Source organism: Vidua macroura, chromosome 6 (assembly GCF_024509145.1).
Source record: "Vidua macroura isolate BioBank_ID:100142 chromosome 6, ASM2450914v1, whole genome shotgun sequence".
Classification (NCBI taxonomy): Eukaryota; Metazoa; Chordata; class Aves; order Passeriformes; family Viduidae; genus Vidua; species Vidua macroura.
The window spans coordinates 45,752,457-45,769,732 of NC_071576.1; the positions used below are offsets into that span (position 1 = coordinate 45,752,457).

General features: G+C 46.3%; 1 protein-coding gene across 4 annotated transcripts in view; it reads right to left on the reverse strand.

Annotated features, from left to right (window-relative positions):
- LSP1 (lymphocyte specific protein 1) overlaps nucleotides 1–17,276 on the reverse strand; it is a 47,232-nt gene continuing 29,956 nt past the window's right edge. For all 4 annotated transcript variants that reach the window (XM_053979430.1, XM_053979433.1, XM_053979431.1 and 1 more), the window contains exons 5-11: nucleotides 16,566–16,697; nucleotides 13,601–13,644; nucleotides 13,349–13,430; nucleotides 12,845–12,985; nucleotides 11,977–12,057; nucleotides 11,006–11,120; nucleotides 1–1,386 (exon numbers count right to left, since the gene is read on the reverse strand). In XM_053979430.1, the coding sequence (XP_053835405.1) occupies nucleotides 11,031–11,120; nucleotides 11,977–12,057; nucleotides 12,845–12,985; nucleotides 13,349–13,430; nucleotides 13,601–13,644; nucleotides 16,566–16,697 (570 nt within the window). In that variant the 3' untranslated portion in view covers nucleotides 1–1,386; nucleotides 11,006–11,030. The remainder of the gene's footprint in view (nucleotides 1,387–11,005; nucleotides 11,121–11,976; nucleotides 12,058–12,844; nucleotides 12,986–13,348; nucleotides 13,431–13,600; nucleotides 13,645–16,565; nucleotides 16,698–17,276) is intronic.

Sequence of the window (17,276 nt, forward strand, 5' to 3'; positions counted from 1 at the left end):
TTACAATATCATCTTAAAATTTTATTAAATGCTTACAAAAAAAAAAAAAAAAAAAAGAAAAGAAAATCCAGGGGCAGAAAGTTTTAAGCAGAAAGCACACTGATGCAGGAGGAAAAACAAGCTGCCCTCCTTCCTCCAGAAGGGTAGAAACAAGTTGCAAAATTATGCTGATATGGGAAGAAAGTAGGAATGAGACTAAAGAGGGGATGGGGGACATGTTAACACCATGAAGTATGAAGACATGGGAGAGTTCAGAAACAACCCTAGAAGTCAATTTGCAGACCTCAGGCCCAAGGCCAGAAATGCCACTCTTGAAGGACTCAATTTCCTCAAGTTCACAGCAAACCTTGGTCTCCCCAACAATTCACTAGGATGCTATTTCACCAAGATAGGTTCCAGCAGCAGCCATTTCCCACATATACTACTCAGCTTCAGGAATATAGCTCATATCAAGGTGCCACCACATCTAACTTTCAGAAATGTTTCAGACACTGGCACTGCAGCCCACTGGCTGGAGAATAACCAAATCACTTTCCCAGAGAAGGGAGATAACAGCAGTGGCCAGGGCTCCTCACCTGGGAAAGAAGATCTCCAAACCATCTTAGACAGGCAGAGGAAGTCAGCAGCTATTTGAAACAAAGCTGCTATTGCCCTACTGAGACAGAAAAGTGGCAGGAACATTTTGGCCTGGGCATATAACGGTGATTAAAGAATGATCTGGGAACTAAAGAAAAAGACCAGGAATAAGTCAAATGCAACTTGATGTACACTGACTAGTGATGGAAGTCCCTCAAAGCAGATAACAGAGGGACAGAGGCTGCATCATAAACAGGGCAAGACTTTACCCACAGCTAGTACCAGCAGAGTGACAAGTGGTCCTTGCACTCTCATCACACTCTCCTTGCAAGTCTTTTTACACTCAGGACCTGCCCACTGCCCTCCTTTCAAACACCAATTCTTCACCAGATTTCTGTCGAGTTCCCTTCTCTGCCACCACCCATCCATCAAAGGGCACAAAAAGAGAAATTCTTAATCATGTAACAAAAGCCTTGCCTGCTCAGCAGGACAGCAGATCCCTCTCTTCTAACACTTAAGGTGAGGGAACAGAGCCTCTCATCTCCATAGCAGAGACAGATTTAAAAAAAAAAAGAAAAAAGGCAAAGAGTCACATAGGAAGTTAAAACAGGGATGAGTTTTGTCAGCTGATCTAGTTCCTTTCATCCATCTGGAGGCAGTGTGGGGTATTGCTCAAACCCCAAGAGGAGTCAGGCTGTACCCAAAGCAGACTGACAGCAGTTAGGAGAAGAGAAACATCCTTCAATTATCTTCTCTAGAGCAGAGGAAATAGTGGCATGGAGGGTCACGTTGAGTCAGGATCAAGCTCAGCTGCAAGACAAGAAAACACAAAAGTTACGAATACCATTTGGCCTCTCATGAGCAACACCCAGGTCTATACATAAACTGTATCTTCTCTAGCAATTACAGGTGGGTTTCTCCCACCCATTTTCACAAAGCCCTGTGAAGCAGCCCACCCATAAGACTTCAGCATAAGTGAAGCATGCTGGGAATGTCCATACCCATGGCAGAGGAGATGCTGAGGGCTGCACGCCTCGCAGAGGTCACAGCTGCACTCCTGCCACGCTGTCTCCCACCCCAAAAAAGAGATTTGCAGGCTTCCTCCCAAGCCCAAGAAAGCCACTAAAGCAGAGAGTGTCCCCACAGCCCCCAACAGCCACAGCTCTGTTTGGAACCATCTGCAGCAGGGCTGGGTTCCTGCAGCTCTCCATCTGCTCCATGCACGACAGCTGGTGCAGCCAAGGGACTCCAGCACACAAATGACTTTTCCATCACTTGATAAATGACTCCTGCATGCTGACACTCTCCCCACTATTCCTGATTTGGGGCTGACTGCAAATGGAGCCAAGTCAGGAGAACAGTTGGGGTCCAAGAGTGGATGAACATCCATCCACACATGGGAGCTCAACCAGCAGCAGAGAAACTTAACCCTTTGAAAGCCTCTTGACATCAAGATTAACTTCCTTCTAGCTTATTACAAACCCACACAAGTTTCTCAGGCAGTGCTTCCTCTATTGTCCCCAGGCTTTCAGCTCCAGCCTTTCCACTAGCAATAAAGCAAGTTTGTCTGCCCCTTAATTTTTGCTTCATTAGGTGGCAAGGGGGAAGAAAAATCTTCCTTGTTGAGAATTTCTCCTGAACACACAAAGCTCTGAAGGAGACTCAAAACAAAGCCAGGCATGACAGGGAAGACAAATAAATTAACAGCTGATTTCCTTTTGCTGTCTCTCAGCATCTCGCTGCTCCACTAGTCAAGCACACAGATTCCCGTACAGTCACATGCCATGGAAGTCACCACCCATAAGGACTCCAAGACCCACAGCACAGCAGGTTTCAAGTCAGACGGGATGATGAGATAGCAGCAAGAGTGATTTTAAGAGCACAGATTATTTGTAAGAGAAAACAAATCTTGAGGTTATAGAGCATGAAGCAGCTCCTGACTTTGGGAACAGAGGGATTTTCCTGGTGTATGCACACTAAACTTTCTACTCTGAGAGCCCCCATGCCCTCCTCTGCATTTTTCTGGAGTGCAGCAGTCCATAGGAGAAGGAAAACACTCCAAGAGCTGATCAGTAGCTGGGAAGTTCACTGCCCTGCCTCTTTAGTATTCCCTACACAAGTCTGAAGCAGGTCAACCTTATAAATCTGGTTTACCAGTGCTGCTGGACCATAGCTCATCTTGTGGTACAGGCTGTCCATGGGACCACATTAAATAGGAGCAGATTAAGTCATTCCACAATAAATCCTACCAGGAAGTGCAGGTATTTGCTCACTTTTCAGCAGATTTTTTAAAAAGGCACAAAAAAACCCACAAGCAATTACCAATCCCTACACAAACAGAGCCAGAGTAGTGTCACACAAAAGTACCTGCATGTCCCTCCAACTGAGACATTTTGGCTTTCTGACGCAGAAGAATTTAAAATACCCATGAGGCTGGGGAGGAAAGCAGGTATATTTCAAAGGAATGGGCTCTCAGCCTTTTTTTGGAACAGTGTAGACTTGCCTCTAAGAGTAGCTCCTGGAACAAAGCAAATCCTAATGACAGCCTTGTGCCTAAGGAATGAAGCTGATAAGACACTGTGAATGTCCAACAGTTGTCATCCCCAGCTGACACAAATCCCCTCCAAGCCCCCTCACAGAAAACAGCAGGTCTCTCATGCCTACAGCTAAAGCAAATCATAGAATGATAGAATAGCTTGAATGGGACCTTTAGTTGAAAGGGACCTTTAAAGGTCATCCAATCCAACACCCATGCAATGAACAGGGACATCTGCAACTAAGTCAGGCTGCCCAGAACCCCATCCTGCCTGACCTGGAATGTTTCCAGGGCATGCACCACCTCTCTGGGAAACCTGTTCCAGTGTTTCACCACCCTCATCATAAAGAAAAAAAAAACAAAACAACTTCTTCCTTATATCTAGCCTGAATCTACCCTTTGAGTTTAAAAGCTTTACCCTTCGTCCTACTGCAAACGCCTGTCCCCATCTCTCTTACGAGCCACCTTTACATATTAAAAGGCCACAACAAAGTCTCCCCAAAGCCTTCTCTTCTCTAGGATGAACAACCCTAACGCTCTAAAGCCTGTCCTCATAGAACTGTTCCATCCCTCTGATGATTTTTGTGGTCCTCCTCAGGAGTTGCCCAAACAGACCCATGTCTCTCTGGTACTGAATGCAGTACTTGAATGCAAGTTACTTGCTAGACACTGCCTGTAACTTGCCCACCACAACCTCTGCTCTGGAGGGCAGCTCATCCACCACGGTGAGGGCTTGACCTTGAAGCTTTTGAGCTCAACATGTCACCTCTTCAGTGCTTTTATTTGCTGCTGCCTTAAAAAAAAAAAGTCATCCTTCTCCCCCCATGCCCAACCAGTTTTGGCAGACACGCCACCTGCTTGCTGGGTATGGATCACCAAAGCCAAAAGCCCAAAGCCAGCACTGGGCACTCAAGCACAAATAGCTGTACTGCACTTTCCAGAGTTCTATTCAGGATAGTTTTCCTGCACAGTAGGTATCACATTACACACCACACTACCCAGAGCAGGCTGAGAGCCACCAGGAGCAGAACACAGCACATGAAATAAATAGCTCCCCGGGCAAGCCTGACATCACCCTGCCCTCGTCTTCCTTGTTTCAGGATGCTCATTTGTATCCAGCACCAGCGATTAAGGGGCTCAGTGATTTATGCCTCATTTCATGGCAAAATTCAGCAACTCTCTGCTGACCACAAGCCAGGATAGAGTCAGATTTCCTTCCTGGGGCTGCCAAAGAGTCATTGCAGGTCAGAGGCAGTTTGGTACTCCCCAGCTTGCTCAGGAAGAGAAAGGAGAGAACTGAGACTTAGTTTTATCTTTGCATCCCCAACACAAACCCTTAGCTCCATTCTGCTCACCTGACCAGTAGTCACTGAGCTCCACTGAGCAACAATCACCAAAAAGGAGGAAGTGATGAGCTCATAATAAAGAGCAGGAAAAGCAGCCATGCGTCCCTGCAGGAGCAGCCCAGCATTGGCCCAAGGGCTGCAATTGCCATTGGAGATCAGACCTGACACAGAGCACAAGCCACTTCTGCTTCATTCAAGAATGAGTGATAAAGGCAAGACAGGGGCAAAGCTTCCCAAGGGAAAGAGAAAACTTGGTTTTATCTTGGAGGAAAGTGTTCCTGGGCTTCATGCAGCAAGAAAAGACCAGCCAGAGTCAGTGCTGTGACAAAGCACTTCCTCACTGATAAAGAGAGCTTCTGAGAAGCCCTGTATTTCACAGGGGTGTCTTCATGCCAGCTGAAATGAATCACTGACTTTGATTCAAATGACACATGTAGACTATGGCTGTTCTGATGTATGTAACATTGTATCAGAGTTTTAATAACTGAAATATGTAAAGCCATGAAACATTCCTGCTTTTTGCCTCTGGAGAGGCTTCAAAACTTCAAAATTTCAAACCTGCTTTGTTTCCCTTGACATTTCCTTCTAAATCCCATTAGGACTTGCCAAGACACAAACAGCTGGGGTCCCCAGGAGCTCTCATTGTGCTAATGCCAGGAGCAGAAGGGCTTCAGGTCTGGCAATACAGCTTTCCCCCAGGACATCTCTTGCCCTGCCACACCCACCCTCAAGACTGGTTGAGGTTACCTCAGGAGAGTAACAAAACGAAGACTGATGCTCTTCTCCCACAATATTGACTCCATACTCATAGCTTTTACAGAAACGAAGAGGAGGACTTGTGCATAAATATTTCAGAATCCAGCCCAGGGCTAAGCCCACACCAACTCTAAACTTGGTCTTTTCTTGCAGGAAATGACAATGCTGATAACAGTATCATCCTCCACCCAGGCTGTTTCCAATCACCACCCCCTCTGTCCCCCTCCCACCCTCCCAAAGCCTGGGAAGGACAACCTGCGGCTGCAGCGGCTGCTGAAGAAGGCAGCCCGGAAGAACGCCATACTCACCTCTGAGCAGGGCAAGTCCTTCCGCTCCAGCCTTTCGCCTGTGAACGAAGCCAGCCCTGACCAAGAGTGCGTTGAGAGCGCTGCCCCAGCAGCAGAGACCCCTGAAACCACAGCACCCCCCTGTGCCCCCCTGCCAACCCACCTCTCCATCAGGCCTGTCAGCCACCGCGTCCCCTCCCCTTTCCGAAAAGGGAAGCCTTTCGCGCTGAAGGTCACCGAGCAGCGGCGCATTGCTGAACATGTCAAGCTCACAGCCTCCTCGGCTATGCCCCTGCTACAGAAGCCAGAAGCTGCTGAGACTCCACAGCAGCCTGAAGGGATGGGCTCCCACCTTCCCTCTCCATCTGACCCTTCAGTATCTGTTTTCCCCCAGCCTCCTCTTTCCAGTACACCCAGCAAAGAAAGGGCAACAGAGGTTAGCTATGTCACCAAGGTGAACACTTATTTCCACAGTGTCAAGCCACCCAGGACTCCCACACCAAACCTAACCCAAGGAACTGTCAGCCACGAAGACAAAAGGCTTACTTCCCCAGCACCTCAAACAAGCAGCTCTGAACTATCTCCAGAGCAGACACCCACCTCACTTAAAGACAGCAAGGCCACTCCCCCCTTGCCAAAACCTCCCCTTGTTCCTGCTGTAGAGACAGAGCTTCCTGATCATGCTCCCAAGCCTGTTCCTACTGAGAAGCCCAGCACCTCTGATGCCCACACCAATAAGCCTACAACCCATGGAAGTGACATTGAAATACCCAGATCCAAGACAGCTCCTGAATTACCAGAGAAAGACAGAGACATCCTAGAACCATCAACATCCAGCACTCCCTGGAGGCAGGCACGCCCAGCAACGGCAACTCCAGCACAAGCTGATGGTACTGGGTCCACCTCCACAGACACTGAGACAGAACACATCACTGAACCCCAGATGACTCCCAGCTTACCCAACACCAGCTGTCCCCCCAAGGCTGAGCCAGCACCACCATCAAGAGAAGCACCAAGACCTCCTGGAACTGGTGCTAGTGGCTGGCATTGCCTCAGGAAGCACTTGATGGTGCAGCCAGAAGAAACCAACTTCCCAGAGTCCAAGCCAGAAAAGCTGGGACAGGAGGAAGGGAATAAAGAGGATGCTGCTCAAGCAGTCATCAAGCAAGACTGCATGCTGGTTAAATCGAAAGCCATGAGAATGTGGGATGCCATTTTATACCAGGTGACACTCAGCAAGGAGAAGAAGCAGCAAGCAGAAGAGAAGGCAGCACAGAAGGAAGAAAGCTTCTTTCTTCCCCGCCGCTTACCCATCCTCCTACACAAGCCACGTTTTGATGCCCGGAAACTGAAGGAACTGGCTGCCAAGCCCATGACAAAGATCAGCACCATGTTTGAGGTGAGCCGCTTTCGGCCCAACGGGGCCAAGGAGCACACCAAGAGCTTTAACAGAACAGCATTAGGATGGTCAGTCCACTGAAGCCAGGCTGCCCTACACCTCTGGAGGTGCACCAACCACTGACCAAGCTTACTGCCCAGTGGAGCCAAGTGTAAAGAAAAAAGGAAATTAAACAAAACCCCTCCAAGCCAGCAGCCCCATGCTGCAGGTTTAAGGGTTACTCTCCATAAATTTAGAAGCTCAAATGCATAACTACCACATCCACAGATCACAGAAAAACAAACATGTTTGTTTTAAAAAGAGGCAACAACAATCACTGGAGGCAGTAACAGAGTGAAGGCACACAGTGAAGAGGACAAGCTGCCTACAGAAAAAAAGACCAGTTTAGAGTAGGATAATGGAATCTGAATTTTTTGTTGCATTTATCTAAGAGATTGATCCTAGGAACAACAGCAGTTGCATCTGAAATGAAGGAATCTGGGTTGCTCCACATCTCTAGGGAGAGTCTTAGAAACCAAACTCAAAGAGGATACATATAACCTCTGTCTCCTCTACTGAAAGTGTGCCCTATGCCCATTTGCTGAGAACAAAATGGAAACTCATCCTTTCACCCAAGGCACAGACAAGAGACAGAGTAATATATCCTGCTCTCACCAAGCAGTTCCTCTGCCTATCAAAATGGGCATCATCTGACACCCCCCTAGGCCAGTCTACTAAATAATGCACAGAAGAATAATTTTGTTTCAGTAATCAAGTTCTGTTATGTATTTTACCATGTTTTCTCCACAATAGCTGATGGCTAATGTTTCCATGATAACCAACAAGACCCTGCTTTAGCATGTGGATATCCAATTCTGTATTTAACAAGGTGCTGGTTTCTGAGGAGTTCTGCTAACCACATGTAGTCTCATTTTCAGGGTGAACATCATGACAGTTGTACACCCTCTTGTCCCTGACATCCTGAAAAAAGGGCATTTAAAGGAAAACTCTGCCCACCCACAGAGACAACTGGGTTTTTCAGTATTACCCCTTGCAACTCCACTGCCAGCAGGTTTGTGATCATGAAAGCTTGGAGGTTGGTTATTTCTGTTTCACAAGGGACTTGGTCATATGCTGGGGTGTTCCTACACAGCTAATACAGGATTGCTATGTTTAGCCCAAGTAGAATATAAAGAGCTGTGTACAGAGTTTCCTTTTACATGTGCAGAAGATATGGAACTGACCAACAGCTCCTCAGGCCATACTGCAAACAGACTTAGAAACAAAGAGTCCCTTTTGCCTTTTTTGAAGTCTTCCTGTTTTGCAGTGATGCTATAAGAGCAGTTCATTTAGCAAACCTTAAGTTTTCACTTTACCAGTCTTATCTCTATTCTGTAACCCCTTCCCTACTCAAAGGGCAAAAAAGAAGGAAGAATAACCCAATTATCTAAAGTGGGGATTTCTTCAAACCCCAGTTTTCAAAGAAAAAGGTAAAAAGAGGTTGGAAATGTGCCAGTAATCACAAGTGAATCCTAGGTAAGCCTCTGCAGGATAATTTAGCATTGGTGCAAGAGAAGGCTACAGAGAAACATCCAAGCAGCAGCACAGCCATAAAAATTTAAAGAGTGCAGCATAAAACACGTGAAGCAGATAAAGGGCAACCTTAGCAGAGAGTGATAAATGGCACCTTAGAGCAGCACAGCCAGATGGATGCCTCTGCACAAAGGTCTGTATGCACAAGAGCCACAGTACTGGCATGAAGCAGAGCAGCCAACATCAATTACATTTGGGAGTGAAGATGGTTTAAGAAGCACTTGTGCTTTAAAACAGCTTTTGTCCTGCACCAAGGACAACCACCCAGAGCAATCCAGCAACTCTTACCTAAGGCTTAGGTTTTGCATGTGCTAGGCTTCCACTCAGGCTGCATTCCCACCCCAGCCCCACTGCACGTGGATGAAGGATGGGGAAATGTCACTGGGGAGAGCAATTCCCACAAGCAGAAAGAAGGAGACAGAGGAAGGCAGATATGGGTGCATGCTTTAGCCCTTTTACCCCAAAATCAAAGGGGGTAAGAGGCCCATAGCAAGTATGGCAAGTCCTGCAGAGAGACAGACCCTGACACCAGAGTACCACAGATGGGAGGGCATATCCTTGTAGGCAACAGATTTCTATCAATGGCTGCTCACTGGAAGTCACTGTGGTGTGTTCCAGCCTGAGCTGCTGTGCTGAGGAAGAGAAGGGGGATGCTACTGGACACAGAATTTGCCTATTTTTCAATGCCAAACAACATCAGGCAGTTGCTAAGTGCCCATGTTGACACTTAAAAAAATCCTTGTTCCATAGCCTGCAGAGTGAGGTCCTGCAGCCCAGGAAGGGAGGGAAGGAGAAAAAAAAAGCCCACATCTGTGTTTAAGCAACTAGAAAGCTGCTAAGGTGGTATAAAGCAAGTGACAGAGGTGAGCCAGAAGGGTTTGGGAGCAAGAAGGCCATGACAGTGATCCAGCAGTAGGGAAAAAGGATGAATATAGTTCAAGGGGGTGCTGGGGAGCAGCAGAGTATACAAAACAGACAGCTAAGAACCTAAGTACAGAAACAAGCCAAGCTCCTTCAGCTATCACAGCCATTTTGCTATTCACAGTAGAAAAACCCCCAATACTTCCATGTGAACAAACCCAGAGAGCAACAGTGTTGTGCCATGGCTGTTAGGATCACTGGGTGGATCCTAGAGAACATCCTATGACAGTGCCTTGCCTTTCCAGAAAGGCTGCTGGACAAAGACCAGAGCCAAAGGCATTTTCATTTGAGCTGCTCAGAGAAACTCAGGTAGGATAAACAAAACCTGCTGACAACCTAGCAAAACCTGTTTGCTGCAGAGAACTGAAGCTCAGTAGCTTCCCACCTAGTGCACTGAAACAGACTTCAGGAGAAAGAGGAGACTGATCAAAGGGGAGACCTTATAATAGGTTTCTCAGAGTCACAGGCAGAGAAGCAAGTTGAGGATGGAAGTTCTGTGGACTAAAACTACAGCTTCAGGCAGTCTTGGGCTTGTACTGCTGCCCATCTCAAAGTAGCATTCAGATGGGCATCTTCTCTAAATGGGCACTACAAAAGGAAAAAAACAAGCCTAAACAAACAAAACATTATGCAACACTCAGAAGCCAGCTCCTTAAGGGTGGGAGGGAGGGGAAGGAAGGAACACAAGCCCCAGGAGAATTCAGAAACAAAAGGTGTTTTGTAGCAGGCAGAGCTATTTTAACTTTGGCAGTGAAATAAAGCTTCTTTTTTATAGTAGGAAAAAAAAGAAGAGAGAATGAGCTTATTTTCACCCTCAACTTCCTCTCCACTCATTGTGCCAGATGCTGCCCAGTTGTATCCAACCAGTTATCACCTCCCTCTACACCATTCCACCTTATTGCCACAACCCTCTACTATCATCCACTCAAGATAACATCAGGATATCTATGAACCTAAACACAATAGGAACATGAGATCCAAAGGCCATTTTAAGAGAGCACAGAGACAGCAACCTAGCTCTACCTTCCCCTTGCTGCACAGAGAACAGTCCTTTCTGCTCTGTTGGTCTACCCAGTACAACAGATATTCACATCCTTCCTGCTACAAATTTATTACAGATTGGTTCCAAGAGGTTATTGAAGTCATTAAAAGTTTTCTCCCTGATTAATTCAGTAAATCTGGGAATTAAACCCCAGAAACATTTGAATTTCAGAAGTACATCAGCCCCCATGCTCAGCCAGAACGACCTCCAGCTGTATCTCTCTACTCCTTGCAACTTAAGAGAGCATAAGGAAAGACAGCAGAGAGACCATTCCTTTGAACTAGCAAAGGCAAACATATCTTCACCCATACAGCAGTAGCTAAGGGACTTGCACTGCAGATTAAACTAACAGAGGTATCCAGCAGCATCAGAAAGGCAGAGACCAAAACAAACCCCTGCTGTGTACCCACTCAGCTCCAGCCCAGACAGTGAGGCCCAGAAGCCAGGCTCCAGCTGCCCCCATACAGCACCTTCCAACTCACCCAAAGTGCTGCTGGCAGAAACAACCCCAGCACCCTGCCAGAACAGCCCAGGAGTTTGTTACACAGGGCAGAGCCATATCCCACCTACCTGGTTAATGAGTTCTCCAGACACACTATTGCTCTGAAGCATCATCTATCAACACCTTCTTGTACTGGCCGTGGCCTGTTGCAACAAATTTATACTTTTTGCCGGAAGGAATGGGCTGAACAGAAGAGAAAGGAAGAGCCAAAGTCAGCATTTTTATCTGTTATATAGGCAGTCAAAAATCAAGTAACTGAAGCCAGAGGAGCACATGATACAGTTGCCTTTAATCCCAGAGGGCTTGGAGACAGCCCATTATGTACTGCTTTCTTGCCCCCTTCACACAAATTCTCTGCACAGATCCATCACCACCTTCTATAAGCATAAGGTAACACAAAACAGGATATGCAATAGGAAAGTATATGCAATGCAGGCATTGTGAGGGAGGGCTCATCTAAGAGCCCAGACCCCTAAGCTAGGGTTGTTTTTATCCATGGCAAGAGACTGTGGGATTTACCAGGTACTGGCAGTTTCAACACAGGAACTGACAAGATACTTTGACCTTCCTCTCCTAGCCTGGACAGTGTGAGCAGTATCTACTTGCTGCATTTTAGAAGACATTTCCACAAACATTCCCACAAAACCCCAGATCCACCTGCAAGTGATAGTCTTAGGATCAGTTCCACTTAGTTTTGCACATTTTGTTTACTCTCAGTGCCAAAAAGCATAACAAGAGCAAAACTCAAATTTGCAGTTCCATTTGAGCCTAGATGGCTGGAACTCCCAGCTCACGGGCTGAGAACAACATGCTATTCAAGAGACCTTTCAGAATTACTGGATATAAAAGTATTTTTGTCCCCATTTTCATTAGAGCTGAACCAACAGCAATTCACTGTCAGGAAGAGGTCTTAAACATACAATTGCATTGACAGATCAGGTAGCCCTTGTCCCTACAGAACATCATCTTCTCTATACTTCTAACCCAGCCAACAGCTCTGTTCTTTTTCAGCATATCACACTCACAGACACCAACTCACCTTGATACTGCTCTCAGGTTTGGGATTCCCCTTCTGTTCCCAAAGGCTTCTTTTACTCATGATGTCTCCAGCCACAATATCCTGAGAAAATGATGATTTCATTACTCTTCACTGCTAATGCTGCTGAACGTGTCTTTGTTCACATCCATTTCCAACCTACACATCTGACCTCCATTTTTTATTTATAATATCACATCTGACCTATAACAGCTACTGCTAAAACCCATGATTGTGAAAATGTCTTCCCATTCCCAGTAAATCCTATGTTTTCCTATCACTCTTCCATAAGAGTCTGAATTAGCTCCAAGATGTTTATTTTCTCAAGTCCATTAACTATTTAGGACATGTAAACATCAAGGCTTCTCTACTGAAAGGAATTCTGCTCTCATAAACAGACTTGCAACCAACATATTACAGAACCAGCCTCACCCACAACAGCCAGAAAGTGAATCACTGAGACCAATACATAATACTCTCTGCATTTTCCAAGTTTATAAGATTTATCACCTTGGTACTAGATGCAACTTCATGCTTGACAACTGTAGCTCAGCCCTAGGCCCTGTAGGAGACACATGCATTCTCCCCACCAGCTGATTTTATTCCCATTTCAAATCAGAGATTCAATCAGCAACACAGAGGTTTTCCTGCATGTACCACCAAGGAACAACTGGGGACCCTGTCAGAAAAATTGAATCTCCAAGGTGCAAAGCCTTACAACATGATGGAAGACCTCTAATATCAATGCCTTTGGAGCTTGTAGGCCCACAAACAAGATGTACCAACAGGAAAAACAAGGACAATGCACATTGTGCCCAGGGACCAGTCCCTGCCTCTGGCTCAAACAAGGCAAGTCCTCCAAGGGCCATACCTTACAGGCTGAGGGCTTCACTGCAGATTGAGCTGTGACCTCCCCAGTCTCCCAGAGGCTTTTTGTGCTGGCTACCATCATGTTCGTGGTGGGAAGGTCAAGAGAGGGCTGCCGGACAGGTTTTGGAGCCTTTGTGGAGGTCTGGAAAATAAATGGAGACAGTTTGCCATCAGAGTGTGCCTCTTGATTATGCTTAACCCCAGAAGGTCCTTGGAGATAAGGGGGTGTAAAAGGAGACTTGTAGAGCCCTACTAGTTCCTGTCAGATATTCCCACTCTTTAAGCAGAGAACATGAAAAAACAAGCACAGGACAGCCTGCTAAAGAAACCTACTTTATGCTGTGGAGGGATGTACAGACAGATGGGAGCAAGGAGTGCTCCCATCCAAGGGAGGACAATTTAGTTGTCATCTCACAGATGGTAAGGCTGGGAGGCATGGTGAGGGAGCAACATGAGCAAAGAGGGTTCCTGGGAGGGTGAGGGCAGAGACAATACAGCAACCCACCTCAATAGCCTGTGTGTACTGCTCCAGCCTGTCATCAATCTTTGACACAGGGAGAGGAGGCTGACTCTTCTTTATGCTGTTGCTGCGGAACAGAGAGGAGGATTAAGGTGTTCCCCCAGTGCCTCAGGCAGAAGGGAGGACTTTGAGCCACAGGCAGCCTGTCACTCCTGCCCTTTCCCACAGCAGGACCTGCTGACCACCTCCCTTTGCAGGAAGTGACCTGCTTTACCCTGAGGCCGACCCCAGAAATACCTTTTCTGTATTGAGCGGTTCAGCGACTCAGTTCTGTCCATGATCTAAAGGGGAGAAAGAAGACAAATATTACTTTTGTCCAGGGACCTCAGATGGATGCACGTCACCTTTGCTGACCAGTTTTTGGCCTCATCTCTCACCCATATTTTGGTTAGAAATTACTCACGCAGCCCCCATGTTCCCCTACAGATCAGAGAGGCAGTGAGCATTCTCTTTCCTCCTTCTTTCCAAGCAGGGGAAGAGAATCCCAACCAAATTCGGGGTAAACCAACCATGTGTAAATTGACTGACAGCTGAAACACTAACCAACACCATTTTTTCTACTCCCTCTGGTGAAAGAGAAGGTCTCTCTCAGACCTTTGGTTTCCTAGCAGGGCACAAAAAGGGAAATGGCAAGTACAGAAAGACAAGGGGGAAAACTAGAGGCAACATCTTGCAGAAGAGAAGCCAAGCATGGGAGCAGCACAGGCATGAGTTAGGTCAACTTATTCACACCAGAGAAGCACACGGACAGGGCAAATCAGCACATGGAGCCACCTGCGAGGCAGCTCTTCATGACAAGCCATCAGGAAAAAGAGTTTTGCACAAGAGGCTCCTGTGCAATAACTCTTTGGCCAAGACAGGAAGGCAAGCAAACACTTCACAACCACTGCAGGAAAGGAAAGCTGAAATGTTGCTAAACCTTGTGACTCTTTCATGCCCCAGAAAAGAAGCATACAGAAAAAAAATCACCTTGAAGCCAAAGGGGGGGCTTTCTTAACACCAGCTCCCACAGAGTCAAGGAGCAGCAACCAAGTAAAAAGGAGCCTTCTCCCCCTGTAAAACTGCTGCCTGTGCCACAGGAAACATCACCTACCAAGTCAGCAGATAAAAAACAACACTAAATGATCCTCTGCGATACTTTCAGGATGCCGGTGCTAAATTTTATCTAAACAGAAGACAAAACAGTGTCACATAAAGGACACATTTACCAGCTGTGCCCAAGAGCATGAGACCCATTAGAGAACAAGCAAACAGTACAACCCTGGCTAATAGAGATGACCTGGGGAGAGCCACTCTGCAGGGTCCCCCCACAGCAGCACGACAGCAGCCCATCAGCCAGCTCTGTCTGCAGGGCAGGCTGTCTGCCTGCTGTCAGCTCACTCCTTTGCTTGCCTCTGAGCCATGACTTCAGAGACTTCACCTTGCTCACTGATGGGCAGGCTGGTACCTGACAAGGCACAGCACCAACCTGAAAAGGGAATCTGGCAGACCTTTGCCTCAGCTTCCCAAACACAAGTACATGTCAATAGGAAAAAGCGTTGCCAACCCTGCCAGGGAGATGGTGTGCAGGTGCAAACCATACACAGGCATTTCTGAAAGGTTATCAACAAGCATCAGGTTAAACACAGAGGGGCCTAGAAAAAGCTGAAAGTGACAAAGTATCTCAGTATGACAGTCTAGGTAGGAACAAACTTTCACTGTGCTATTTGGAGACCACCTCCCCCCATCCCTGGCATTTCCTTGCAGTGAGAATTGTGCATTTTCCTGGTCCCAAGCACTTTTTGAAGGCCAGAAGAAACCACAGTTACTTATTCAGCCAGCCTCAACTGCAGATGCTTTTGCCTTTCCTCTACAAGCAGGCTGCTGAGCCTCCTGAGCCAAAACACCTTCTTGGTGGCCAATGTGCTTAGTTCTTCAGTGTTCACAGAGCCCTGCTAGCTGGAGTGTAAAGATCATCCTTCCTTTGGAAAGATTCCAAGCTCAGATTTTTCCTGAACAGTTTTACATCCAGTTTAGTGTGTGGGTGAGCTCTGAGATCACCATTACAAAACAGAGGGACTGCATTTCTAAACCTTTCCCTGGGCTAATGCAGCAGCAGTTAAGCTGAGGTCAAGAAGCTATGTGTGTTTTGGGGTTGTAAAGACAGAAGGTACAGCACATGAAAGTTGCTGAAAGCATTTTCCACATTTTCCCACCAGTTCCACTTCAGGAGTATGCTTTGGCTACCCCACCATTTTTCAAACCTGGCATTAGCACCCAGCCTGCATCCACACCCACTCTGTCTCCTCTCTTTTAATTTGACTGTAAAATGGATTCCCCACGAAGAGCAAGAATCTGCTGGCTGTAGATGATGAAACCTTCCTCTTGCCATCTATTTACTGATGCAAAAGAAAATACTCATACAATCATTCCCACTCAGGAAATATTGAGTAAGCCGCAAATAGCACAAAACTAGACTCAAAAAAAAAAAAGCAAAGATAGTTCTAATAGCAGATGATTAACAGGCTGCACAGATTCCTTACCATCTCCCTCACTGCTACAATCAAAAAGGTTGGGGCTTGCAAAGACAGAAAAAATCATTCAGTACAGAAACACTTAACTGTAGCTATTGTATTCAAAAGCACACACAGAGAACTGAGGATTTGTAGTAAATGCAATGCAAGTCATAAGATGCAATTCAGGTGGTGTTAATAATGGGAGTTTCACAAGAACATCAATGCAAAGAGATGTGATTGGGAAGGACACAATGCTTCAGAGATCAGAAATCCCTGTTTGTTTAAACAACCTCAGTCAGACATGTTGTTCTAATTAAGAGGGAAATGCCACTGTTTCAGTTATTGGGTTTTTTTCCCTTTGGAAGGGAAATTTCATTAAGTTCTTGTGAATTTTGTTAAAGACTACACAAGTTGAAAGCACAGGTATCTCAGTATCACAATATTCCCTGGAGTCCTCAATGAACTTTAGACTTTTTGAGTGACTGCTACAGCCTCCAACAGCTCAAGCAGGCAAAGTAGGAGGAGAGGATGACAGCCATGAAAGATGAGGCAAATTGCTCAGGTGGTTTGTCTCAGCTTGTAGCAGGACAGATAACAGGATTCATACCCCACATTGCTGCAAGCCCTGGGTAATCCTTCCTCATCATTAGCTGGGTCCCCTGTTGTGACAGTTGTCATGCATCCAGCAGGGCCCCAGGAACACAAACCTTTGTGGAGCACACTGCAGTGTGGTCAGAGCACAGTTCCTCCTCTTCCAGGATGGCAATGCTTGGGGCCCTCTGGCGTTTCTCTGGTGTTTCTTCTTCCTTCTCTCCATCACTTCGCCTTCTCTTCTTTTCCTGAGTGCAGAAAAAGAACAAGCCAGGAAGTGAGTTGGTCATACTGTTTATTATGCAATAACAGTGATTTTTCCCATCTCCCAGGCTTCCTGCTTTACACTAAATAAACACAAAAGTACAGAAACTTCATGTTAACATCATCTAATTTGGAAACATTCAGAAGAACCTCATATGTCATTTGGAAGGGAGGGCAGAAGTCAGAAATTTTGCAGGTTCAAGATTCCCAAATGGTATGAAAAGAGGTCTTTGCATCAGTTATAATGATCTCTTACCACAACTGAAACAGGAAAACATTAATTTCTCATTTAGAGGCCAAAAGGAGAGAGAGAGAAGCTACCTTTAGAATAAAGGGTTGGAAAGGGTAACACATAGTTCAAATGCAAAAATCTTACTAGCCCCAGACAGTCAAAATCCATTTATGACAAATGATATTTGAAGCTCAGCCCCCTGACTTGCACACCACTTGAATTCCAGCTTTGTATCTCTCTCCCCCTCCCCCTAACCAGGAATTTATCAGAACAAAAAAAAACACCTCAGCTGGGAGCAATGCAAGGCTTAGAGATCTATCAAGTACTCTAA